This window comes from Manis pentadactyla, chromosome 14, assembly GCF_030020395.1.
Source record: "Manis pentadactyla isolate mManPen7 chromosome 14, mManPen7.hap1, whole genome shotgun sequence".
NCBI classification, from domain to species: domain Eukaryota; kingdom Metazoa; phylum Chordata; class Mammalia; order Pholidota; family Manidae; genus Manis; species Manis pentadactyla.
The window spans coordinates 6,791,364-6,816,991 of NC_080032.1; the positions used below are offsets into that span (position 1 = coordinate 6,791,364).

A 25,628-nucleotide genomic window follows, 5' to 3' on the forward strand; every position below is an offset into this window, starting at 1 on the left:
GGGATGCTCTTATTTCTGCCCCCTGTGTGGGCCTGAGATCCTCCTGGTAGCATGTCCTCCCTAAATTGTTCTGCCTTAGTGGCTCTAATTCCAAAACTCCTGCCCCCATTGATGTCTCTTGACAGAATTACTCTTTCTGTACTCACACAAATGGAAACAGAAGAGATGAAAACCCTGGGGATGCAGCCAGTGCAAGTCTCACACTGATCCGTTGCTGAGCACAGCCTGAACCTCTTTGCCTCTCTTCACTTGGCCGAGTTCCTCTGTTGGCTCAGGGTTAGTCATCTTGCAGGGTATAGGAGACTTAGGACCCAGGGGGCGCCTTTCAGCCGAAAAACACCTCGCTGCAGCAAGCTAGCTGGGAAGCTCCCAGCTCTAGAGAGAGGCTGTTTACCAGAAGAGCATAACAAGGGCAGGTCTGATTGCAAGGCTGGGACCCGGAGGCAGAGCCGCTGCCAAGGGGACCCTGCTTGGACACTGGCCGTCAGTCACCTGCAAGACGAAGGTGAGGATGCTGTTGGCCTGGGTGCAAACATTCCTCATCAGCAACATGCTCCTATTGGAAGCCTATGGATCTGGAGGTGAGGTTACAATCTTTCCTCTCTGCAGCAACTTAATGAAGCAGAAAGGTTAAAGCTATTTCCCAAGCATGGTCAGGCTAGACAGAAAAATGACAGGAAATTAAGCTTTCAGCCACTTTTTGTTGTCCCATGAAAGCTTTTTTTCTTCCTTCTTTCTTCTTTTCCTGCCAGTGGCTTGCAGCTCCATCTTTGCCCATTATGAACAAAGACAAGTAGCCACTTTCTCTTCCCTTTTCCTTGCCTGTGGCTCATGGGTGGTTAGAACTTGTGGGTTCATCTCCCCTACTCCCTAAGTCCTGTTCTGTTCAGGAGCGTTGCATTGCTGTAGCCAGAGCACAGGCCCTCCTTCCCCAGCCTCTTCCTGTGGCTTTCCTGAAGGGAGCTGGAGTCTGGAGTCGCATCCAAGCCGCGGTGAGGCAGGTTGCCTCCCCGCAATGCTCTCTTTGGCCTGACTGAGTCAAGGCTTTTGTAAAATTCTCTTGGGGGTGTTGCCAGTGGAAGTGTGGTCCTATCCACGGGGAAAGAAACCGTAGTTTATGTAACATGGAATTGCAGCACAAGGATGAATTCCAGGTCTGGCTGCCCACCGACCCCAAACTCCCACCATCTCCACAGAGACCCAAATCCAGGCGTTCCCTGCACTCTGTTCTAAAGTGGCCACAAGTTTCGGAGTAACAATCCCTTGCGCTTGTGCTGTGCTTTCCGGGTTACCCAAAATTTTTTTTTAATTAAGCTGAGCGCTGACAGAGGGCCGGGCACCTGCCAGAGACTTTGCAAGCATTTTCTCTTCCTTCTCTTTCGGGCCTCACAACAACCCTTCGAGGGAGGTTAGGTTTTCACGTAAGAGCAGGGAGGCCCCGCAGGGCCCAGGGTCTCCCAGCGGGACAGGAACACAGCCCGGTGGGCCCGGCCTCCCGTGCCCGCTACTCAGTGTCCGGGCGTTTCTCTTCCTCACAGGCTGCTTCTGGGACAAGGGCCACCTGTACCGGGCGGACCAATCCGCCCCTGCTCCAGGCTTCCGCTGCCTCAACTGGCTGGACGCACAGGGCGGCCCGGGGTCTGCCCTCCAGGCTGGTGAGTGTCCGCCCCGGGCGGGGGGCGGGGGGCGGCCGCGGTACCGGGCCCGGCCCGGCCCCGGCCCACGGCGCCTTCTCTCCCCTCCCAGGCGTCCGCAACCACAGCTACTGCCGGAACCCAGACCAGGATCCGCGCGGGCCCTGGTGCTACATCAGCGGCGAGGCAGGCGCGCCGGAGAAGCGGACTTGCGAGAACCAGCGGTGCCCAGGTACCCGCTGGAGACCCGAAGGAGCTCGGGTCTTCCCGGCTCCCGCACCCAGGGCTGCCTGGGAGCGGCCGTTACGCCCGCCGCGCACGTGCGGCCGCGCGGCGCCGGCCAGCTCCGCCCCGCCCCCGCGCCACCCGATTGGCCAGGGCTGTCTCCAGGCCGCGGGGCCAAAAGCCCGTTGGCGGCCGCCGCCGTTCCGAGTGAGCTCATTCTCCGCCGGCGCCTTGTAAACAACCGTGGGAGGCGAGGCCGCGCCCCTCGGCCGCGCGCTCCCGCCCGGAGCCCCGCCTCCTCGAGCCGCCGGGACTCGAGCCCGGGTTGGGTCGCCGTTAGCGAGCCCCTCGGCAGCTACTGACCGTCCGCGGAGCGTCTGCCCTGTGCTAGGCACTCTGCTCGCAGCCCCCCGCCCCCACGAGAAGAAGCCGTCTGGAGGATCTGAGCCTCAGAGAAGTTCAGCGGTTTTCCGAAGGCAGTGGCAGGGTCCAGAGTTGAACCCAAATTTCTTAGACTCCGGAGCGCAGGCTTTTTGCTCGCAAGGCAGCAAGACAGTTAATTCTCTCGGATTACATGGGATATGTAGAGCATACGACAGGGAGTGGCACAAAGCGTGGGCTCGATAAATGTGAGCTGTTCAGAGGGGTCATGGATTGTCTCCTGGCGTGAAGGAGGACCCCGGTTGGAGAAGATGGCAACTGAGCTGGGTGGGTTTTGGAAGACGGCAAGTTTGAACCGATGAAGACGTGCGAAGCAGGAGAGGCCCTTTATATGGCCTTCCCCTCACATTTGCCTTGTCCTGGCTATGGTGGCGGGGTCTGATCTGAGTGTGTATGGGGCATTCTAAGGTGGACCCCCCCCCCATTTCCCGCAACACTCAGGCCAGGTTCAGCCTTGGAAGTCACTGAGGCCACTCTCTAATGAGAGCTCTTTCCCACTTCACTTCCAGAGACCGCCTCCCAAGTCTCCCCAACCTCAACAGAAACCGAGGAGGTGTCTGAAGTGCCAGGTGGAGATGAGGTGCAGGTACATGGTCCTGCCAATGCCTTGCCTGCCAGGAACGAGGCAGCAGCTGTGCAGCCAGTGATTGGGATCAGCCAGCGGGTGCGGGTGAACTCCAAGGAGAAAAAGGACCTGGGAACCCTGGGTATGACTGCCCTGTCCCTGTCCTTGTGGAATTCATCAAGAAATATTTGCTGGTTGCCTGGGGTGGGGCTAACGGGACCTTGTGTCCTGTCCTTGGCAGGCTATGTGCTGGGCATCACCATGATGGGGATTATCATCGTCATCGGAGCTGGCATTGTCTTGGGCTACACCTACAAGAGGTCAGTAGCTTCTCTTCTGGGCTCCTAAGAGAAAGAAAAAGGTGGGGAGGATGGTGCAGAAAGTCAATCAGACTCCTTTCAGCATTCTTACCCCCAAATAGAAGTAAGGCATTAAACGAGGAGAATCAGTTCAAGATGTAGAAACTTGGTTCTAGTCTTTACCAGATGATCTTAAATCCTTTTCTTTGTTGCCTTTAGTCCTCACCCAAAAGCTTTGTGAGGTAGGGATTCTTGTTCTGCATTTTACAGATGAGGAAGCCTTCATCAGAGAGGTGAAGTGACTTGCCTGAGGTCACACTGCCTGGGAGTGGCAGAACCTGGATTCAAACCCAGCTCTTTTGACACCAGTTTCTCTGCTGTCTAATCCAGGGTGCCTGGTGTGGAAATCAGGCTGGACACTCATTGCAGGGACCCAGAGATTGAATTCTTTCTGTAAGTTTTAAAATTCTGCTCCTGGAAAAGGTTCCCAGCCACTAGTTTTGCAGACAGAGCTTGAATTTCCTGAGCCATAAGCAGTAGGATCTTCTCTAGGCCAGGAGGAAAAAAGTGAGTTGGAGGACAGAGACCCTGTTTGCTGCTCCTCACCACTTATGAGAAAGCCCAAGAAGCTCCCTGGGAAATTTAGGGACGTGACCTGTGGCTGGGACAGCAGGAGGAGAAATGCTTAAGAGGTCCTGCCTGAGATACCGTGTGAAAAAGACTTTCAAAGACAATGAGGGATGTGTGATGGTCGGCCAAAGTTGCATTCATTTTGATAGCCCTGGCTGACTCTGGGACAGTTATTTGCCATTCTTGGGCAAAATCGGGATCTGACTTCCAGGCCTGAGTGTATGTGATAGTTCCCTTCTGTGGTCTGAGGTTTCCTTTAGGGGAAGTCACACAGTGGTCTGCATTTTCCAGTGGTAAGGGCCATGGCTGAGCCAAAGGCCCAGTGGATGACCAAGGCATTGAATAAACGTAGGGTGTCCTCACAGGTGATGCAGTCAACCTCATTTTACAGATGAAAAAGGCGAAGCACTGGGTAAGAATACTTATAACAAGAACCATAGCAGCAGTAGCATTTACACTGTGCCAAACACTGCTTCATGCAATTTGTGTGCTTTAACTCAGTTCTCACAACCACCCTTAGGAGGTAAGTGCTGTTGATATTCCCAGTTTAAGATTAGGAGGCTGAGGCAAGAGAGCATAGAGGATACATATCTTGCCCAAGGTCACGCCTGTTTGCTGGAGCCAGGTGTTAGCCCTGCCACTGTCTGTGCGGCGTTGGGCAAGTTGCTTCTATGTCTGTCCTGCTCCGGAGTATTGCTGTAGCTAAGGCCCACAGCTGCTTAGCTCCCTGCATAGCGCATTGTAAGTGGTCAGTAAACAACAGCTGTTCTTTTCTGTAAAATGTGAGTACTGGCCTAGCACTCTCCAAGCCCTGTTCCTTCTCTGATTTTCTGTGATTCAGGAGGCAGTGGTTCAGAGATGGGAAGTACCGACCTTAGCGGGTCTCTTGACTCCCAGTACAAGGTGGTTGCCTACAGTGGGATGGTTGATGCGACAGGTCCGGGGACCCCTGCTTGTTTATTTCAGAGAGTTAGAGGAAATGATGTGGTGACTCTGGCCGACAATTCATAGTCAGACCTCAACCATGTTGGCTGATGTTAGCCCTTGAAATATTTCTTCCTTCCTCAGCCACTGGATAGCAGTTGGCTTTCCTCCAGTCTTGGGGCAGTTTTCCAGGCCTCCAGGTGCTTGAACTGACTACATATTCTTAACTCTGAGCTCAGTTCTTGTGTCCAAAAAGGAAGCCAGGCCTTTTTACTTCTAGATTTGCTCCACTAGGCTGTCACGGGACTGCCCTGAGACCTAGCATTTACTTTCCTGTGAACTCAGGGCAAGGCACCAGTCACCAGGCTCCCCATCACTAACCACCAGAGCACTTTTCCTCAGCAAAGTGCTCTGAGAACAGACTGTACAACAGGAAACCACATGTGGACTCAGGGCAAGCTCTCAGCTCCCACCTCTCTGCAAAGGAGAATAGAGTGTCCTGGGAAGAGCTGTTGAGTATAGGTTCTGTCACTCCTCTGAACCTCGGTTTCTTGTCTGTTAAATGGGGATATAGACCCCCTCCACACACAGCCTACCTACCCTACACCCACTCACCCAAGGTTATCAGTTAATACTCAATACATTTCATACTTAATAAATGTAAACAGAACACCAAGCAGGTTAAATAACCACAGTAGCAACCAACATTTTTGCATGCTTGCTTAATAAGTAAGGCCCTGCTGAATGCTCTTCCCTGAACATCTCACCCAAGCCTCATGACCACCCTAGAGGGGTCACTTTTATACTGTTCTATAGTAAGGAGCTGAGGCCTAGAGTTCAGTGCCATGTCAAAGCTACACAGCTAATAAAGTGTGTCTAAGGATTATCAATATCTCCCAAAAGTCCAGCAAGGCCCAACAGCTTCATGCAAATTTGCTTTGAATTGCAAAGGCAAGTAGGAAAAATAGAAACTTTCAAAATAAAAAAGTTGGGTTTAGAAGTCAAAAGACCAGGACCCAGTTCTGGAACTGCCATTAATTCTGGGTAGGACAGTGGCCAAGTCATTTACCTTCTCTGTTTCCTCAGAATTCCCTCACCTGTAAAGTAGGGTACAGGCAGGAGGTTAGATAGGATGATCCTCCCAGCTCTAATCTTTCCTAGAAAGACAATATTACCTGCTGGTGACTGCCAGCAGTACAGGGTTCTGCTTTGCCAGTTTCTTGAATAAATGATTTACTCTCTCTGCATCTGCCTTCCCATTTCTGAAACAGATCCTAAAAGATACCATATAGGTTTGCTTTGAGAATGAAATTAGTGTAGTTTGGGCATAAGTCAGTGTTTATAACCTTAGCTGCCTTGGGGAACTTCTCCTAAGCAGCAGTGTGATGCAGCCCTGCCTCTGACTGGGAGAAGACCAGTGGCTCAGGGTTTAATGGTTTGAAGACATCTGTATTGCCTGAAGGAGGCCTGAGGTGCCTCCATCTTCCCCAAGAGGAGTTGGAGGCAGGCAGCAGCTCCATGCGCACCTGCTCTCTGGTCAGCCCAGCTCCGACCCTGGCTCTGGAGCGGTCAGGGATCCAGTCTCTGTGAGCCTTGAACTCTGCCAGAAGGCTAATGGGAGGGAGCTTTCCCCTGGCTGGGAAGGGTGGGCAGGCACCAGGCTTCCTCTCAGGGGAGAAGACGCAGCAGGTGGGGCCAGTGACAGCTTAGCCTGGTAGGTCTCTGTCCTGGTTGTCTAGGCCAGGGGGTTTCAGCCAGCCAGTTTGCAGCTCCAGGTCCCTGCCCCAGGCACAATGTCTGGGTGAGCTCCCCAGGGAGCGCTTATTTTCTGATGAAAAGGCAAGGGAAAACTGTAAGTCAACACCACTCCACGCTCTTAGGAGAGGAGCTGAGTCAGTGAATAAGTCTTTTGTTCTCTCTTGACTGCCAGACAACAGCCTGACCACCCCACCCCCACTCCCCAGAGGTGGTGAGAAGGGGCTGGGCCGCCTGATGGTCAGTGCAGCAGGCCTGGAGGCCTCTGTCAGAGACCTCAGTAGGAGCTGGCAGCAGCCACTGCCTCTCCAGGACTCACAGGCGCCACTGGCAGGAGATACCAGGGGTTGGGTGTGTTTTGAGGCTTCTAAATGGACGAGGCTGTCGTCCAGATGAGTCCAGCACCTGCCTCCTTTACCCGTGGCTACTCTTCTAGCGCTGCTCTGCTCTGCCCTGTTAGTACAAATTGATTTTTTTTTACCCCCTGAAGACTTGTTGTATGATGTAGCCTGACCATTATCAGAAGCTCAGCTGGACACAGCCAAGTGCTTGGGAAAGAAGGTAGCTGAGGAAAGCAGCGCTTTGGGGTTAGACTCGTTTCTTCACCTGTAAAATGTGGATGACGTCTTGCAAAGTTGGTGTGGGAAGCAAATAAAAATGGCATGTATGTGCAGTGCATGGCATCCCGGGAGTGCACAGGGAGCTCTTTCGTGGATAAGATTTCCTGGTGCCTTACTAGGTACTCAGAAAGTATGCATTTTCCACTTCCTCTTCCTCTAGCCCCTTAGGTTTTGAAATTCAGGCCTTAGTGAAAGAAGCGTGGGTGCTTCTCTTCTTTTGTAAACTGCCTTTTGGTCATCTTCTGGCTTGGGGGCTCCCTTAGTAAAATTAAGCCCAGGCCTTCCAAGTTTCTCCCTACATGGGTGGCCTTGAAGAATCTTGCCTTTTGTTTTATTAGGAGGTAGGTGTTTCCTTCTCCACAGTGGCAGCTGTAACTGATGAGCAGAGCCCATGGGCAAAGTGAATCTCAGGCTGTGAGTGGGGATCCACTTGCTCCAGACACCCCCTCCCCATGTTCCTCCATGTCCCCTCTGAGCGCTCTGGGAGTTACTCTTTTGCGAGAGTCGATGGTGTCCAGTACAGAGGCTAACGAGAAGGACAGGGCAAGACCCTCAGGCTTGCAAGTCCAGAAACTCAGTCACCCAAGGTGATTCTGAGATGAGCTCACAAGTTCGCCTTCTGTGACCTTACAGTGAGTACTGGGGAATCAAAGCACATCTCATGAGTTGGGGCCCCTGGAGATGATCAAGTCCAGCTTCTTGTTTTACAAATGATGAAATTAAAGCCCAGAGAGGAGGGAAGTTGCTGAGGTCACATAAACAATACTTGCCTTAGCTGGTCCTTAGGAGAGTTTCTTTAGGAAACCAGATTAAGATAACATTGCTTAGTAAGTAAGTCAAGTCATATTCAGGGCAAATCATAACAACCTCCTGTGAGTTTTACATAAGTTCCCCTATTTTTGAAATGCTTTTCACATTATCTTGACACAGATACTATCCCCATTTCACAGATGGTGAAACCAAGGCTCAGTGAGGCTGTTTAGCCAAGTGTCCCACAGCCAAGGCTGAGCTGGCACTAGAACACGAGAGAACTCATTGGTTTAAAGACAATTCTGAGGCACTTGTGCAAACTCCTCTCCTCCCAGCCCCTGCTGTTTTCTCAGTATTCTTTCCCAGCCTCTGGAAGCTTTTGTCATTGCACCTCACACCATGGTAGATGTGTAATCCGTCTTGACTTCAGCCGTCTCCCTGAGGAGGTCTGAAGCAGGCTCGCATTGCCTCACCACGTCATCCATCACCTGCCTGTTTCAAGGCGTCTGTGGGGTGGGAGCCTGGGAAGATTTCCTCCAGCAGCTGAGCCTGTGTGTCCAGTTGCTGGCTTTGCAAGATGCTGACCTGGTCCTGGGCGTTAGTTCTGGTGTGCAGTGTGCCAGGCACTCACGAAATCCTCTGGCCTGCAATGGGGGTGGTCTTGCCCAGTTGGAGGGATCCTACATGCAACTGAAAGACTGGGTTTGAGTCCCTGCCCTACCTTTTGTCTGGGGTGACCCTGATCAGGTTGCAATTTCTCTGAGTTATCAGCTGGGAGTCCAGCAGGCTTGGGTGTGAGCCCACCATGTTATTGGAGAGCTCCTTAATTTCTCTGAACTATTTCCTCATCTATAAAATGAGTAAGACCAAATTCTTAGGGCTCAGCCAAGAATGAAGAAAGATAATGCACATGAAGTCCTTAGCATGGAGTGAGCACTCCACGTGGGTAAAATGGGGCAATGCCATGGCCTGCCTGGCTCGCTGAGCACCATGAGAATTCAAAGTCATATGACAACTCTTGAGGATTCAAATGGTCATTTTCTCATTGCTTCCCACTCACCTGAGCAGCCCTGAAAGTCTTTTTTGCATCCCTGCTTGCTTTGGGGATGGTCCCTGTTCCCATCTAGGGCTCACACCTAGAACCTTAGGAGACAATTATCTCACAACAGGATGATCATATCAGTTTCTAACAACTTTAGGGTTTAAGGCTGAGATTGTTCTCTAGGTCTCTCTGAACAAAACTGTATCTTGCTTTGAGTCTCCTTCCTCCCTCTATGTGATCTACATTGAGTCCACCTGTAGCTGTGTGGGGTTCATGCTACTCTCACCCATTTTACAGAGGAAGCAGAGACCAGAGGTATAGGAGCTCCTTGTTAAGGTAGTCTGGCAGAATGAAACATAGTACATTAACCACTAATTTGCAGTGACCATAGCTAGCCCCTGCCCCTGTCCTATCTGCAGGAGACACAGCCCAATGCTTCCCTCTTTACCTGCCAGGGGGAAGGAACTGAAAGAGCAGCATGAGCAGCATGTGTATGAGAGGGAGATGCAGAGAATCACCCTGCCCTTGTCTGCTTTCACCAACCCCACCTGTGAGATTGTGGATGAGAAGACTGTTGTGGTCCACAGCAGCCAGATTCCAGTCCACCTGCAGGAGGGCACTGCCCCGCTCATGGACCAGGCAGGCACTCCTGGGGCCTGAGTCGCCCAGAATGGGCAGGAGCCCATGCAGACACTGGTGCAGGACAGCCTACCTGTCTACAGCTGGGAGGATCTACACTTTTTGTTGTGGTTAAAAACTTTTTTTTTTTTTTTGGTAATCCTAAAACAGAGGCAGGTGATGCTGTGGGCTGAGGGTGAGGCTGGGTAGGGTCCTACCAATGTTCCTCCTCCATCCCTTGGAGCAGAATTTTACCTGTGGACAGAGACAGTAGCAGCCCCAACAGTGTTGCTGACAGGGGCTGCCAAGTATTGCCTGTGCCCTGGAACTGAACCAGGGACAGACAGGGAGCTCCCCCAGGCTCCTCTGTACTTTATTATCCAAGATGTCCCCGGTCTCCACCTTTCCATTTGTTCTCTGTGGGCCTGAAAGGTGGACAGTTATCTACGGTTCAGGTCAAGCAGGTCAGGAGGCAGCACATAAAAAATATATTTAGCTTTAAAAATATTTGGGATGGAACTCCCTACTGACCTCTGAGAACCAAAAATGAGTTTTTGTCCAAGTCAAAACTGGGGGGTTGAGAATGGGATCTTGGCTGGGGGCTGCTCCAGCTTGCTGGTAGTGATGTGCCTTGACAACTGTGGGCAGGGCCTGGGCCTGGGGACTCTTCCTGTTTCAAAAAGAAAAGGAAGGGAAGAATCGCACTGACATTCCACTTAGGAAGAGGGCAGAGGATCTGTGACTGCCTTAGGCCACGGGACCGGAGGGGGGCCTGGGGAACCCCAATTTCTCTTCAGGGAGGACAAGGACCTCTCTTCATTTTGCAGGGTAAGAAAATAGCCAGTTAACCTATGCGAATTACACTGTGGGGCCTTGTGCGCTGCTTCTGAGGTAAACCTGGAGGGCACGGGACTGACGTGCTTCAGGCCTTGGTGGCCTCTGGCTAGGGCCTATCCGTGGGGCAGTAAGGCTAGGGTTGCAGCCCCCAATTTGTAAAACAGTCGCACAGCACAGCCATTCAAAGGGACCTCTGGGTTCCTCAGGCCTTTTGGGCACGGGCCCTCAGGGAAGGAGTGACACCCAAAGTCACTGAGCAAGCTATGGTGTGGTTGAGTGGCGCTAGGGCACTGTGGGTGGCTCGGCAGGGCTCCAAGCCCTGATGTCATGCTCGGAGGCCTCAACAGGGCCCCCCATCCCAGAGCTTCCTCCCCAAAGCCCTTCCCTTGTCCTGCGTGGAGGGGTGGGTCGTGGGACCCATTCTCTTCACCAGGCTGTTCTTGGAAGGGGTTTGCTGAGGAGACTGGGCCTCAGTGGGTCCCCTGGTGTTAGTGATGCTGAAGAAAGAACATTACTGGTTTCTACTTTTCTATGAAAGCATTTCTCTGTGTATGTTTTATATACCTCATTCTGACACCTGCATGTAAAGTGCAGGAAATTGCTCTGTATTAAAACAAAAAACAAAACAAAGATTCTATTTTGCCCAATTTTTGTGGGGTGCCAGGACAGTCCCCGTAGTTGGGAGGTTTCTGGTTACTTTACCAACACCTATGTGGCAAACTCCGGCTTCCCTCATTCACCTGGGCCCCGCGGCTGGGCGGTGGCAGTAGCTGAATGACTGTTAACTGCAGCCTCTCCATTCTGTCATCACCCCCAGGAATCTTTCTGGTAGAAGCTGCAGGAAAGGTGGGTATGAGGGCGTCCCAACAGGCAGTTGGTCACTGCAAATCTCCCCTTCAGCATCCTTTCAGAGGTGGAGGTAATTCAAACGAACACCCAGGCTGGGGGTGCAGAAGGGTTGGGTCCTTTGGCTGGAGGGGACAGCTCTGGGTTGAGGAAGGTCCCTGCGGGGTTACCCCTGTGGCTCCAGAAACAGCACCAGGGAGTCTGCTGGGCTTTGAACAGGGGATTTCAGCAATGAGTTCTCAGCCTCTCGAGTGCCCGGTGTGACCCTCTGCCCACGCCGATGTTTGTCTGTACCAGTTGTATAGGCAAGGGGCACCCTAGAGCACGTCTCTCCAGGAACCAGATTCTGTCCCTGAGCTGGGCTCCTCGAGCTCTGGGAGGAATCCCCTTTGGGTGTGGGTCTATACTGCACCTGGGATCCACACAGCATCACCGCGCTCAGTGGGCTCCCCCCACAACACCCCCCATGTGCAGGAGCAAGAAGAAACAGGTCTTCTCACAAGCACTTGTAAGGAAATGCAAGGTGACTTGTATTCATTTCTTCCCCTTATGAAGGTGGCACCCAGCCCTGCAGAGAGGACTCCAGAACATCCCTGCTATACACTGAATTAGAGGGTGGGAACGTCGGGCCCCAGAGGAATGACGTGGCTGGCAGGGCGGGGGTCAGTCAGACCTGCTCCACGGGTTGGACTGCCTCAGGTGGGAAGGGCATGTCCTCTGGAGCAGGCTGGTGTCTCCGTAAGGAGAGAGGACTGGAGGTGGGGAGTTGTGTAGCCTGAGCCTGAATGTGGCCAGCAGCAGTTCCTCCAGTAGGGAGCAGGGGAGGCCCTGCACTTCCGAGCAGACCCTCACATGTACCTCTGTGAGCCAGGCCCCAGAGCACTGTAACACTCTCACTATCATCCATTAATGTTAACTGTTTAATTTATTTGGTCTGCTCAGTGGCCCGGCTTGGGCTGCCACTCCCATGCCTGCTGGGGAACTCAGGCACAGCCAGCCCACAACCCTGACCTTGCTGCTGCTGGGAGCCCAGGGCTCGACCCCACAGCAAGCTCACACACTCCTCACACACATATAGTCTACAGAGCAAGTAAACTGGCCAGAGATGACACACACTCCCACAGCTCATTAGGCCTATGTACAGGAATTCACGTATCACCCAACACATATAGCAAGATCGTATTTACCAGCAACCACTCCCCCGGATCATTCTGTACTCCCTACCTCCCCCCACCCCTCACACTACTGTGCATTGCAGTATTATCCCAAACCCATCCCTAATCTGTTAAACATGGTGAAGCTCACAGACACTTAGGAGGCAGCAAGTCAGTATGCTGAGTTCCTGGGGCTCCGGGAGCCAAGCTGGAGGTGCCTCCGGGGCTTCTGAGCACCCGTGGCTGAGGCTCAGGAGGCTGCAGCCAGGAGCTGTGAGCTGGGCCAGCCAACAAGGGAGGTAGAAGCCAGACAGCCCAGCTCAGGAAGCTGTCACCCCCCGCACCCCAGCTCTGGGACTCTGCCATCACCTCTTCCTGCCCAAGCTGCTGGACGGTGAGGGACGGTGAGGCACAGTGGAGGCTGAGCAGTGGCTGCTACAAGGACAGGGCCAGAAGACTGCTGGGATTCCCACTGCCCCACCTGTATACTGGGCCTGCAACAAGCCATGGTGTCCCCTAGAACCAAACTAGCTCTCGGCCAAATGTTTCCAGCTTTTGACTGAGGTGCCCACCAGGGAATGGGTGACAACAGCCAGGATGTGAGCTTTCTAGAGGGCAGGGCCTCTTTCCTTCCAGCCTCCAGCCTCTTCCTGCACCTGTGGTGACTGCTGGTTGTGGGCAGAAAGGATGCTGCCTGGGATTTCTCGGCCAGCCTCAAGCAGTACAGTCTGAGGACACAGGTGTAAGCTCCCCTCACACTGATGAGGCCCCTGGGCCTGGGAGGTGGGCAGAAACCAGCCCTTCCCCTGACTCCTGGACAGCTCTACCACAACTAAGGGACTCTTCAAAACCTCCCCGCTCAACCCCTGCCCCAGCAGAGGGCGGGATACCACTGTCATTTCACATCCTTGGATCGCCACCTAGCCACCAGTTTTTCTCTCATCCACACTCCCACCTGAAGTCCTCCTGTACCCAGCTGGACCAGAGATTTCAGAGCCCAGGGGCAGGTCCACCCTGGGATCCTGCCCAGCAGGTCCAGGTCACGCTGATTAGCATAAGCAAGAGCTTCCAGAATCCCACTGCCAGGGAGCTCCCAAGTGGTCATGAGTAACAGATTCCTCCGGCCCCAGGGGCCAGGCTTTTTTCTTCTGTCTTCACAGCTTTCAGGCAAATGTTGGGTTTAGACAGTAACTAGGCCTCAGCCCCTGTGGAGACGCATTTTCCTGTGGCTTCGCCCGCTCATCTCCTGGGGAGGTAGTAGGGGAGGCTTGTTCTGCTTCTCAACAAGCCGCCAATCCACAGGACACACAGATGGCCCTGCCCACGGCAGGGGTGAGGCGCAGAGGGGGCCATGCTGGCTGTGGAACGCCCCGCTGCAGGGGGCCAGACGGGGGCTAGGGGGGCGAGTCCCGGGCCAGGCCGTACTGCGTGCTCACAGTGTGGTCCAGCTCCTCCAGCTCTGCGGGCAGCGGGATGCCCAGCTCCCCCAGGTACAGGGAGAGGGCCTCAAAGGAGTCCTCCAGTTTTGAGAATGTCGGTCTAGAAAGAAAAGGGGTCAGTTGCACGGAGGTGAGTCTGGACAGGGGTCATGGGGGTGCCGTGGAAGGCATCCCGGTCTGCAGCGCAACCACCTTCTGACTGGAGGACCTTCGGTAAGCCCTTTCCCCTGGTGGTGCCTATGGAGGCGATGGGAGTGATGTCACTGCTAGTGCAGATGTGCTAAGATGAGAGGTAACACTGTGTAGGAGGCTGGCCTGGCTGGGGGAGTAGCTTTAAGAAAAAGTCCAGGAAAAAAATCAGCCCCTCCCATGTCTTATTAAAGGAAATGCAATCATCAAAGGTGGGATTGGACTGACTAAATTCCTTTTTAAAGGTCCTTTCTAATCCTCAGGCTGTTTCCACATCAATGGATCTGCCCAGGAAGGGGCATTTCAAACACTCAGCAGCTCTTCCCAAGGAAAAAGCAACACTGGAAATTACTTAGCTGCCCTGGAATCCTAAGATTTACTTACTCCTCCACCTCCTCCGTTTTTGCTTTAACATCTTGTCACCTTCTCGGCGAGGTGTACTCTGATCATACTTAAAATTACAACTCTAAACAACCCTCTTTCCTCAGGTTGACCCATGAAGGAACAGGGTACAGAGCCTCCCACCAGCAAATCCAACTTTAAAGTGGACCTTTGTTCTAATGGGCTATCTTATCTTGGAGAACTGAGGACAGCACCGAGGGGCACACTGGTTAGATTAGAGAAGATGTACAGTTCCTATGCTATCTATTTGGCTAATGTTTAAATTTATTTTTTAAAAGAAACATGATTTTTGATAGAAAAAGCACAAGATTTGTTTAATGCACAAACATGAAAAGAGCTAGGGTAGCTTTGGTCATATAGCTAGAGTCTGAGAAGAATAAAGGTAATTTTCAAAGATTTTTTTTAAAGGAGAATATTAGCTAAATGCATATAGATGGTTCACTGTAGTAATATCTATTATAAAGAGAAATTGTAAAAATTTAAACATCTCCATTATGTTTTTTCAACTGAATTTCTTGTAGGTAACAAAAATGATAAACAGGAAGACTGGGTAGTAACAAGGAAAATGCCAGGCAAAATGTAACTTTTCTTCATTTGGGATTATAACTATATTAAAAGTGTGTATGCACGAATAGGGGAATATAGAAACATGAAGATACTTATTTTGTTAGAATGGCATAGATTTGGGTAAATTCTCTTCTGTTAAGATTTCCTCTTGGCCGTGTGTCTGTTATACCCAGGTCACTCGCTGCTCTGCCCTCATCTCCCTCTCCCAATCCTGGCATGTCCAGTTGTTAGGCGGCTTCACTGGCTGAGAGTTACATCCTTGAGCTCAAGGCTTCTGCCACCCCTGTGCCTGGGGAGGCCCTGGGGAGAGCTGAGGCCTCAGGCAAGCATCCCAGGCCCATGTGAGCTCACGGGGGAGGGGGCGGATACCAACCTGCTCTCAGGCTCCAGTTTGCAGCAGATGGCAGCCAGGGGGAAGAAGGCTGGGGGGCAGTCTGTGGGGACAAACTTCTCCCAGAAAAGCTTCACATTGAGGCCAAAGTCCAGTGTGCGGGGCAGACAATCAGGATCTGCGTACACCTGCCCGATGATCTGGAGGTGAGAGGATGGCTGGTCAGGAATGCGCTAAGGTGGGTGTGGCCACAGGGCGGGGAGGGATGCTGGTATGTGGGCGGGAAGGATGGCAGAAGAGGGAGGTAAAAACCGAGGTTAGAGAACTTCCCCCAACTCCACCCCTCCAAGTCTTGCTAATACACACATCTCTCGACTGAGAGTCTGGCTACCAAGGAGGATTCAGAAGGGGCCGCACTGCAGCAGAAGCACGCAGCATTCTAGATCTGGACGGGCAGCTTCCACACGTCCCGTACTGCCCTGCTGTGTCCCCTTGTGTCTGTGTCCCCTGCCAGAGTTCAGGTTCTGTGACATGAAGTGCTGGGTCTGATTCATGTCTGAAACCCTTTGTGTAAGCCTAATGCTTTGTGGACAGTAGACGCCCAACTGATCTCTATTAAAGAAAACAATTTGAAAAAATCTTCATTATTCCAACCATCCCCTGTCTCTCCTCTATCACTCACCACTTTGTAGGACGTATGTGTTAAACTGAGCTAAGCTCCTAAGGGCAGGAATCTGTCCAAGACTCACTCTGTGCCCCACAATGCCTAGCAATGCGCTAGGCTGGAACTCCCCTGAGTGGCTACTTCCGCTTGTCAGGCTGAGGATGGGGCCACCACCTGGGCAAGGGGACTGAGAGGAAAAGATGCATCTGGCCCACAAGCTAGGTGGAAAGGCACACGAACACTCTCCTGCCTTTCCTAGTGGAGTTCTGAGTCTCACCACCCCTTACTAGCCACGTGAGTAACAGCAAGCCACTGCCCTCTTGAGAGCCTCAGTTACCTCACCTGAAACAAATCCCACCTAGTCCTTCCCATGGGACCAATGAGATGTGTGATAAGCGGTACCATCCTACACTCCTCGGGAGGAGCCCCAGTTCTGAGGCAGGGCAGAGCTGCTAGGCCTGCGCTTAGGCTGGCCTCCGTGCTAGAGCTTACCTCACAGAGAACGATCCCGAAGGAGAAGACATCCACTGTCTCATCGTAGCTCTTCCCTTGGGGAATGCAGGGGAACAGGCTGTTAGGTGTGGTTCCTATCTGTTCTGTACTGAGTCCAGGGCCAAGCCAGGCCAGAGCCAAGAACCAAGACTAGATTCCAAAGGCCACCCAGGACAGATCTTATAAAACACTGCCCGGGAGGGAACTGCGTGGGTCAGTGCGAGAGAAGTGGACCGGGGTTCATGTGGACCAGCTGTATGCTCCTGGGCAAACCACTGAACCTCTCTGGGCCTCACACTCCAACAAGGGTTGTATCAGGCCGTATCTGAGTCCTCACGCTCCTGTGCATTTCAAGAATCCCAGTAGGCATTTCTGGCCGGTTTGAGCATCATCCACGAGGGGGCAGCACACTTCAGTTCTCAGCACAGAGAGAGAAGGGAGGGCAGTCCCTGAGCTCTTGGCTACCCCTGGGGCATGGAAGCCACAGTCCGGTCTCATCCTAGGTCCAGGATGGGACACTACCCGCTGTAAGGGCTGAGCTCTGACAGCAAGGGGTTTTGAGGCCCAGTCTGGCAAGGGATAAGAATCACCCACCCTCAGCTGTGGGCACCTTGGCCTTACACTCCGTGGGCCTGCCCTGCAGCTCCCAGGGCTCTGCTGCTAAGATGTGCCCCCGACTCCCCTCTGGACTCACCGTTCAGCATCTCAGGGGCCATCCAGTAGGGGTTTCCCACCACTGTATAGCGCTTCTTGCGGTCATTCTTGCGCAAGGTACGTTTCTTGGTGGTGGCTTTCTCCACTGGGGGCCTTTTCCTTTCCTCAACTATGAGCCGTGATAGTCCAAAGTCAGCCACCACCACGGTCCTGTCCTGGGAAGACAAGGGCCAGGCCAGGACTTGGTGGGGACATTTCTAAGAGAAGCCACTGAGAAGGGGAGAAAAGTACTATAGCAAAGGAGGGTCACAGCTAAAGCCCTCCTGGCAGACACAGCTGGGCATTTGTTTTCTGATGTCTGGCATCTGCACACGGCAGATTCCCCAGACGGCGGGTGTTCACAGCATTGCTCCTGGAGCCTGGCTCAGGAGAAGAACTCAGAGGCAGGACAGGGGATTTCTTCTGTTTTGTTTTTTCCCCATCTTGTCTTGTTCTCAGAAAGTTTTAAGGCCATGGCTACCACCAGAGTAAGACAGAAACAGACAAGATGGAGGCAGTCAGTGGAGGGACTTGGGGGAGATAAGCTCTTCAAATCGCTACTGGGCAGTCATGTGGAAAAGGGATTAAGATTGTCTGGTGTGGGTCTAGGGGATGGAGCCAGAGCCAGGGCCAGGGAGTGGACACCCAGGAAGCCAGGCTGCAAGTCAGTAGGAGGAGCAACACTGCAACGAGTACAGCGGAAGGGCCAGTGGGAGGAACGCTGGCCCCACAACCGTCACTGTGAATTCATGAGCTTGATGGTCTCAGACTGAGACTTCAGGTGCCAAGGCCGTCAGATGGGGTCCACAGGGAGCTGCTTCACAGGACCATCGCAGGGGAACGCCAGGACTTCTCCTGCTCTATACACAGTTACAGAACTTCTGAAGTCCCTTCTCACTAAAGGATCTCAGAGGCTGCTCCTGGGAGGAGGTGGAATTGTGTCTGCATGTTTGGAGCCCCCAGAAGACAGAGGGGAGCAGCAGAGGCAGCAGGAAGGGCAAGGTGGGAGCCCTAGGTGGTACTTCCGGTCTACAGCACGAGGGAACAGTCAGTCTCCTGTGTGACAAGGAGGCCAAGATGCCTGGCCCCGGGGGGCCCAGAGCGGTGGGACATACCAGCTTTATGAGGCAGTTGTGGGAGTTCAGGTCCCGGTGGATGATGCACATGGAGTGTAAATAGGCCTGGAACAGAAGGACCAGCTGAAGCCAATGGCCAGCAAATCAACCGGATGCTGACTCTCAAACTGGGGACCACACAGCCCACTCTTCTCCCAGGCCTTCCCGCCCAGCTTCAGAAGCTAACCGGGACTCCAGGGCCTGGGCCCTCCTGCCGTCACTCCCTTGTGCCACCACCAACAATAAGTCAAAGGCCACCTGGGCTCCCTCTCTCTTCCTGCTGCCATCTCCTGCCCACCCCTCGTTCACTGACCCCAGCCCAGCGGCTGCCCTAAGCCCTCGCTGTTCTCAAGTGCCCCACTCTGCTGGGCCCTGGCCCTTGCGTGCCCCCATGCCCTCTGCTCGTTTTCCTTAGATCCAGGTCGGGTGAAGTGAGTGCCTCAGATGCTCTGTTGCCGGCCCCATCCGCCCAGTCTCTGGCTTCAGCTATCCTGGGTCTCTTCCGCCTGTGACAGGGGAAGAAGTGACCTCCTCCTGGGCCAGAAAGCCCTGTATTCCTGACATTCCCCTCCTGAGACTCCGGCACCCTCCTGCTCCCTGCCTACACTGGAGCTTCTCCCTCTTCCTAACCAAATGTCGCCAAGTCAGTCTCTGGGCCTCCATCTTTGGCCCTTGTCAATCTTGTCAAGCGGAAGGAGCCACTCCCCTGCCACTAGCCCTCTGCAATACCGCCTCCATCTCCTCAGCGCCCTGGAGCTGCTCACCCCCCCCAGGGAGCCCTTTCTGAATTGTGGGGCTCAGCACCTGCCTTCCCAGTCCCACCTTAAAGGTAGCCTGCAGCCCCCATGCTCTCTGCCCTGGGGCGCCTGGTTTTTCCCTCCAGCCTCCTCGACGTCAGCCTTTCTCAAAGCCATCTTCTCTCTGCCTGCTGATCCCCACTAACCACACATCAGCCTCAGCAGGCACCTACCCTGGCTCTTCCTAGACTTGGTTCCCCACCATCACTGCAACCCCCAACTTATGATAAATGACACCGCCATTCTTCTAGGCATCCCGAGTCACCCAACTCCCCCCCCACCCCCCATCTCTGTTCCGTCACTGCCAACCAGTCCTTCCAATCTGACTCCTTGCCTCCCGGGCTCCTGTCCCCACGGCCACACCAATTCAGAAGCCTTTAATGTTTCATTAGCCCTCTACCCTTGCCCTGCGCTCTCCCAACTCCACCCCAACCTACTGACCAGAACAAACTCATCTTCAAAACAGGAGCACTCTGCTCACAAAACTTTGCTGCTTAAAAATCTTTTACATCTGTTTTTGGCTTCCTAGCAAAGTCCAGCTTCTTCAGCCTGAAACACAGGGACCTTAATGTACTCCAGACTAATGTTGTCTTCATGGACCCCACATGAAAAGTAGTGTTAAACTCTCAGGCCTGGGGTCAGACTGACTAGCCCAAGCTCCTTGCCTTGTCCCTTTCTAGCCTGCCTCTCATCAGGACAAACACGCATGTGTTAGCCCCTCGGCTCACTGCCGGGCATACAGAAAACACTCCGCAACTGTCCTGCTATTACTATGACTTGGTATCACTTTCCCAGGTAAAGTGGACACTTTCCTCCCCTCCCCTCCCAGGTCTCTGCAGCTTTCATCACCTCAACCTGGGGCCTCTCTGCCAAGAGAAACTTTCACCTGATTCTGACCCATCTTCACGGCTCAACCAGAACACATTTTGCCCTCCTCCTCTCCTGGGCAGGAATCACTGCCTGCTCGGAGGGCCCCCAGCACCTGTGACAGCAAGGCCAGGCCACCCCGTGCTAGTTTGCTTTGCCAATTTGCCCTGCCCATGCCCTGTCTGTCCTTAAATATTTGGAACTGAAAACAGACAGCTGGGGGCAATTTCATTGGCACAGAGAACAGCTCAAAAATTGCTGCTGAGTGACCCAGTCCACAGAGCCGACCAGGACGGGGTCTGCCTGCAATCCCTGCAGCTCTTCCGACTCCCACCCGCCCTCACTGCTGGCAGGGTTGTTGGCAGGACTCACCATTCCAGATGCGATGCCTTTGGCAAACCTGACTTTCTGCTGCCAGGGTAATGGGTCCTGTAGGACGGGAGAATGCCCATCAGAGACTGTTGGGCCCTGCCGCACACATGGTCCAGGCACCGGGGGGCAAAACGGTTCACCCTCCCTGCCGGTGCCAGTCCCGCCCAGCATGGCCCTTTGCAGGCAAAGCAGCTGGCCTCCCTGGCCACTGTGGTTCCAGTGCTGGGGTGACATGAGTGTCACACTGAGAACCCACTTGGGGACTATGGGAGCAGGGTGCTCACCACACCGCGCAGGAAGTCCTTCAGCGTGCCCCCCTCAATGTACTCCGTTAGCAGGTTCAGCCTCTTGTCCTTGTACAGCACACCGATGAACTTGAGCACGTTGGGATGGTCCAGGCTGCGCATCACCTTCACCTGAGGGCGGAGAAGTCAAGGAGGGTGGGTGGTTACTTCCCACTCTGTCTCCCTTACCCCTTCCCTCCGGGATTCAGGCTGCCTGGAGTTGCCTGCAGCCCCTTCCTCCTCTCCCACGTGATGGGGAAGAACACCTCCACATGGATGGGGATAGCCTCACAGGTCTCACTCACCCTAGGGATCCTGACTTCTAGTTGGGGTTCTGGGGTGGGGGGTGGGGCTCAAGAGTGAAACAAAGGCCTGGAGGGCAGCAGTGGACACAGGTGTACCGAGCTGAAGTGACGGGGCCACTTGGCAGAGGCAGTGAAAACCATGTGCTCAAGGGTGTGAGCTCTCCGGGAGGCCCCCTCCAGGCCCCCACAGCAGCGGTTCAGGGGAAGATGATCTCATCTAGTTGTGCTAAACTGGACGGTTTTCCTGTGCATCACCCTCATGTTCTGTGAGCTCCTCTGAACCACATCTCCTTTGTCACTGTATCCCTTGTACCCAGATCTGTCTTTAGGAAGCGCTCACTGAACGAGGAAGCATGCTGTGACTCGGAGGGGGAAGGGACACTCGGCTAGTGATCTTTCCTGCATGGGCTTCAACAACATGATTCCAAACCATTTCCTCTTAAAACCATTATTTAGTAACATCTTCCTCTTCCAACAGTGACACCGAACACCTAACCACCCCACCTTCTTACCTCAGTCAGAAAAGTCTTCTGTGTTTCCTCGTCACAGCGAATCAACTCCTTCATGACCATCACTTTGCCTGTGGCTTTGTGTGTCACCTATAAGGACAGCAACTGTTAACCGTGCACAGAATACAGGCAGTTCTCTTTGTGAAATTCTATGCAAGTGGCCATCCCATCCCCTCAGGACACTGAGCTGGAGCAGACTGACAGAGCTCATGTGTAGAAGACACTGCATGGGGCAACAGGGGACTCCGACAGGAGCATAGCCTCTTCCCTGGAGCGCTGGGCATGCACCGAGGGGAGGCAAGAATCCAGCAAAGGGAAGCGTGGAAGGAGGCAGGAGGGTTCACTGCCAAGCCAAGCAGGAGCTCTGGTCATCTGACAATGAGTGAGTCCCTTGGGCAAATAGAAGTCTGGGGGTAGGAAGGTCACAGACATGCACCATGGAGCTGGGTGGTGAGCTCTCCAGCCCCCAGAGCTGAGACACACACTTACCTGAACCCCCCTCCCAGCTCTCAGCAGAGGAGGAGGAGAGAAAGAGAGGTAGGTTAGTCCCCAAGACTGTTCATCAGGGAGGCAGGAGCCACTCGCCTGTGTGTTCTCTGCAGCATGCCCGGCACTGAGGCCTATGGGCACCTAAAAACACCCACTGGCTGGAGGCAGGAAGCCCAAGGGCACAGGTCATCCCAACCCAGGTCTCCAGGTCCACCAAACTCACTCTAACAGCAACAGTGCCCTTAGATGGCCTGGGAGGACAGGGGTGCAGCCCTCACCATCACCTGTAGGCAGGAGGGGGGCCTGGTGTCCCGTGGGGTTTAGGGTGAGACTATGTGATAAGAACTCCCCAGAAGAAGGTGAGAGAAGGTGGGGAATAGAGCCGAGCCACTGATACTGCGCTCACCTTGATGGCCTGCCCGAAGAAGCCCTTCCCCAGGACCTCCCCATGGATCAGGTCACACGGCCGGAAGATCTGCTGCGAGTAGCTGCTGGAACAGCGCAGGGATTCCGAGCGGCTGATGTCCCGGCTGAGCAGCAGGGGCTCCTTTGGGGAGCTAGGGCCAGGAGACTTGGAGATGCTGTTACTCCGTCTAAGGAAGAGGGAAGATGGCAGTAGGGATGGGGCAGTCCTTAGAGACCCGACAGGAAACCCCAGAGGCAGGAAGCTCAGGGCCGCCCCATCCATTCCAGTGTCTATAGTTCAGGAGCTATGATGGGGGAGAGGGACTCTTACACCAGCCTGATGTGCCAACTTGGGGATACAGCCATCAGTAGTTTATTTGTAGACACAGTAAATAACACATTCAAAGTGGGACCCCTGAGTTCCTCTCACCTGGAATGACTGACTGGACTCTACAAGCTGACAGTGCTCAATGTATGACAGCACTGTAAACGGTAACCCACCACCTTCTGTTATCTGCTTGATTCAGGCACTGAGTTAGAGTGACAGGCAACTGCCATCCAAAACAGACACATCTGTCCACATTTTAAAATAACAAGCACATATGAGATTTATAGCAATGAAGCCAGTATAATTATATTTTAAAAAGCACCAGGAATAGTAAATGCTTGACAAGGGGTTAACAACCAAAATATATAAAGAACTTACGCGCCTCAACATCCAAAAAGCAAATAACCCAATTAACAAATGGGCAGAGGATATGAAGAGACAGTTCTCCAAAGAAGAAATTCAGATCTCCAAAGAAGAAATTCAGATGGCCAACAGACACATGAAAAGATGCTTCACATCACTAATTATCAGGGAAATGCAAATTAAAACCACAATGAGATATCACCTCACACCAGTAAGGATGGCCAGCATCGAAAAGACTAAGAACAACAAATGCTGGCAAGGATGCGGAGAAAGGGGAACCCTCCTACACTGCTGGTGGGAACGTAAGCTAGTTCAACCATTGTGGAAAGCAATACGGAGGTTCCTCAAAAAACTAAAAATAGAAATACCATTTGACCCAGGAATCCCATTCCTTGGAATTTACCCAAAGAATACAACTTCTCAGATTCAAAAAGACATATGCGGGAGGGGCGGAAGATGGCGGCGTGAGTAGAGCAGCGGAAATCTCCTCCCAAAACAACATATATCTATGAAAATATAACAAAGACAACCCTTCCTAGAATAAAGACCAGAGGACACAGGACAATATCCAGACCACATCCGCACCTGAGAGAACCCAGCGCCTCGCGAAGGGGGTAAGATACAAGCCCCGGCCCCGCGGGAGCCGAGCGCCCCTCCCCCCAGCTCCCGGCGGGAGAAGAGCAGGCAGAGCGGGAGGGAGACGGAGCCCAGGGCTGCCGAACACCCAGCCCAGCCATCCGGGCCAGAGTGCAGGGCCCTCGATACTGGGAAAACAGGGCAGCAAGAACAGTGAGCAGGCACTGGAGGCTGGGCGACAGAGGACATAAGAAAAGCGCGCGACCATTTTTTTTTTTTTTTTTTTTTTTTGCTTTTTTGCTGCTTTGTTTTGGCGAGCGCTTTTTGGAAGTCTTAAAGGGACAGGGACCCCAATACTAGGGAAACAGGGCAGAAAGACCGGTGAGCAGAGGCCTGAGGCTGGCACCAGAGAATAAAGAAAAACGAACGACCACCTTTTTTTTTTAATTAAAAAAATTTTTTTTCTTGTTTTTTTTTGTGGTCGTTGTTTTGTTTTGGCGGGTGCTTTTTGGAAGTCTTAAAGGGGCAGGGCGGGTCACTTAATCCAGAGGTAGGGAATCCGGGATCTCTGGGCACCCTAACCCCTGGGCTGCAGGGAGCAGGGAGGCCCCTTACGGAGATAAATAGCCTCCCAGCAGCTCCTGCTCCAACGCGACTCCACCATTTTGGAGTAGCTGCCAGAGCCAGGCCACGCCCACAGCAACAGCGGAGATTAACTCCATAGCAGCCGGGCAGGAAGCACAAACCCTGTCTGCGCGCAGCTGCGCAGCACAAGCCACTAGAGGTCGCTGTTCTCCCAGGAGAGGAGGGCCACAAACCAACAAGAAAGGAAGTCCTTCCAGTCGTCCCAGTTCTGCAGACTATTCCTATCACCATGAAAAGGCAAAGCTACAGGCAGACAGAGATCACAGAGACAACACCAGAGAAGGAGACAGACCTAACCAGTCTTCCTGACAAAGAATTCAAAATAAGAATCATAAACATGCTGACAGAGATGCAGAGAAATACGCAAGAAAAATGGGATGAAGTCCGGAAAGAGATCACAGATGCCAGAAAGGAGATCGCAGAAATGAAACAAACTCTGGAAGGGTTTATAAGCAGAATGGATAGTATGCAAGAGGCCATTGATGGAATTGAAATCAGAGAACAGGAACGCATAGAAGCTGACATAGAGAGAGACAAAAGGATCTCCAGGAATGAAACAATATTAAGAGAACTGTGTGACCAATCTAAAAGGAACAATATCCGTATTATAGGGGTCCCAGAAGAAGAAGAGAGAGGAAAAGAGATGGAAAGTATCTTAGAAGAAATAATTGCTGAAAACTTCCCCACACTGGGGGAGGAAGTAATCAAACAGACCACGGAAATACACAGAACCCCCAACAGAAAGGATCCAAGAAGGGCAACACCAAGACACATAATAATTAAAATGGCAAAGATCAAGGACAAGGAAAGAGTGTTAAAGGCAGCTAGAGAGAAAAAGGTCACCTATAAAGGGAAACCCATCAGGCTAACGTCAGATTTCTCAACAGAAACCCTACAGGCCAGAAGAGAATGGCATGATATATTTAATACAATGAAACAGAAGGGCCTTGAACCAAGGATACTGTATCCAGCACGACTATCATTCAAATATGACGGTGGGATTAAACAATTCCCAGACAAACAAAAGCTGAGGGAATTTGCTTTCCACAAACCACCTCTACAGAACATCTTACATGGACTGCTCTAGATGGGAGCACTCCTAGAAGGAGCACAGCACAAAACACCCAACATATGAAGAATCGAGGAGGAGGAACAAGAAGGGAGAGAAGAAAAGAATCTCCAGACAGTGTATATAACAGCTCAATAAGCGAGCTAAGTTAGGCAGTAAGATACTAAAGAGGCTAACCTTGAACCTTTGGTAACCACGAATTTAAAGCCTGCAATGGCAATAAGTACATATCTTTCAGTAGTCACCCTAAATGTTAATGGGTTGAATGCACCAATCAAAAGACACAGTAACAGAATGGATAAAAAAGCAAGACCCATCTATATGCTGCTTACAAGAAACTCACCTCAAACCCAAAGACATGTACAGACTAAAAGTCAAGGGATGGAA

The 25,628-nt window shown here is 52.7% G+C and overlaps 2 protein-coding genes and 1 long non-coding RNA gene across 10 annotated transcripts in view; 1 reads left to right on the forward strand and 2 right to left on the reverse strand.

Annotated features, from left to right (window-relative positions):
• Nucleotides 1-362, reverse strand: part of LOC130680840 (uncharacterized) — a 37,171-nt gene extending 36,809 nt beyond the window's left edge. For both annotated transcript variants that reach the window (XR_008993872.1, XR_008993873.1), the window contains exon 1: nucleotides 147-362. This is a non-coding gene — a long non-coding RNA (uncharacterized LOC130680840). The remainder of the gene's footprint in view (nucleotides 1-146) is intronic.
• A 48-nt stretch (nucleotides 363-410) lies between these two features.
• Nucleotides 411-11,945, forward strand: PIK3IP1 (phosphoinositide-3-kinase interacting protein 1). 3 transcript variants are annotated; one of them, XM_057492357.1, is made up of 6 exons: nucleotides 411-581; nucleotides 1,539-1,655; nucleotides 1,747-1,866; nucleotides 2,810-3,007; nucleotides 3,107-3,185; nucleotides 11,742-11,945. In XM_057492357.1, exons 1-6 carry the CDS (start codon nucleotides 512-514, stop codon nucleotides 11,791-11,793), a joined length of 636 nt encoding a protein of 211 aa, XP_057348340.1. In that variant the 5' UTR covers nucleotides 411-511; the 3' UTR covers nucleotides 11,794-11,945. The 3 variants fall into 3 exon arrangements, with proteins under 3 accessions (XP_057348340.1, XP_057348338.1, XP_057348339.1); XM_057492355.1 differs by lacking the exon at nucleotides 11,742-11,945 and adding an exon at nucleotides 9,305-10,972; XM_057492356.1 differs by lacking the exon at nucleotides 11,742-11,945 and adding an exon at nucleotides 9,341-10,972.
• A 143-nt stretch (nucleotides 11,946-12,088) lies between these two features.
• Nucleotides 12,089-25,628, reverse strand: part of LIMK2 (LIM domain kinase 2) — a 61,332-nt gene continuing 47,792 nt past the window's right edge. For 2 of the 5 annotated variants that reach the window (XM_057492344.1, XM_057492343.1), the window contains 10 exons: nucleotides 22,262-22,448; nucleotides 21,856-21,996; nucleotides 21,370-21,456; nucleotides 20,553-20,684; nucleotides 20,269-20,325; nucleotides 18,233-18,298; nucleotides 17,119-17,293; nucleotides 16,425-16,480; nucleotides 15,311-15,468; nucleotides 12,089-13,879 (listed from right to left, as the gene is read on the reverse strand). In XM_057492344.1, coding sequence (XP_057348327.1) covers nucleotides 13,735-13,879; nucleotides 15,311-15,468; nucleotides 16,425-16,480; nucleotides 17,119-17,293; nucleotides 18,233-18,298; nucleotides 20,269-20,325; nucleotides 20,553-20,684; nucleotides 21,370-21,456; nucleotides 21,856-21,996; nucleotides 22,262-22,448 — 1,204 coding nt within the window. In that variant the 3' untranslated portion in view covers nucleotides 12,089-13,734. The remainder of the gene's footprint in view (nucleotides 13,880-15,310; nucleotides 15,469-16,424; nucleotides 16,481-17,118; nucleotides 17,294-18,232; nucleotides 18,299-20,268; nucleotides 20,326-20,552; nucleotides 20,685-21,369; nucleotides 21,457-21,855; nucleotides 21,997-22,261; nucleotides 22,449-25,628) is intronic. The other 3 variants (XM_057492347.1, XM_057492346.1, XM_057492345.1) reach the window with 2 other exon arrangements.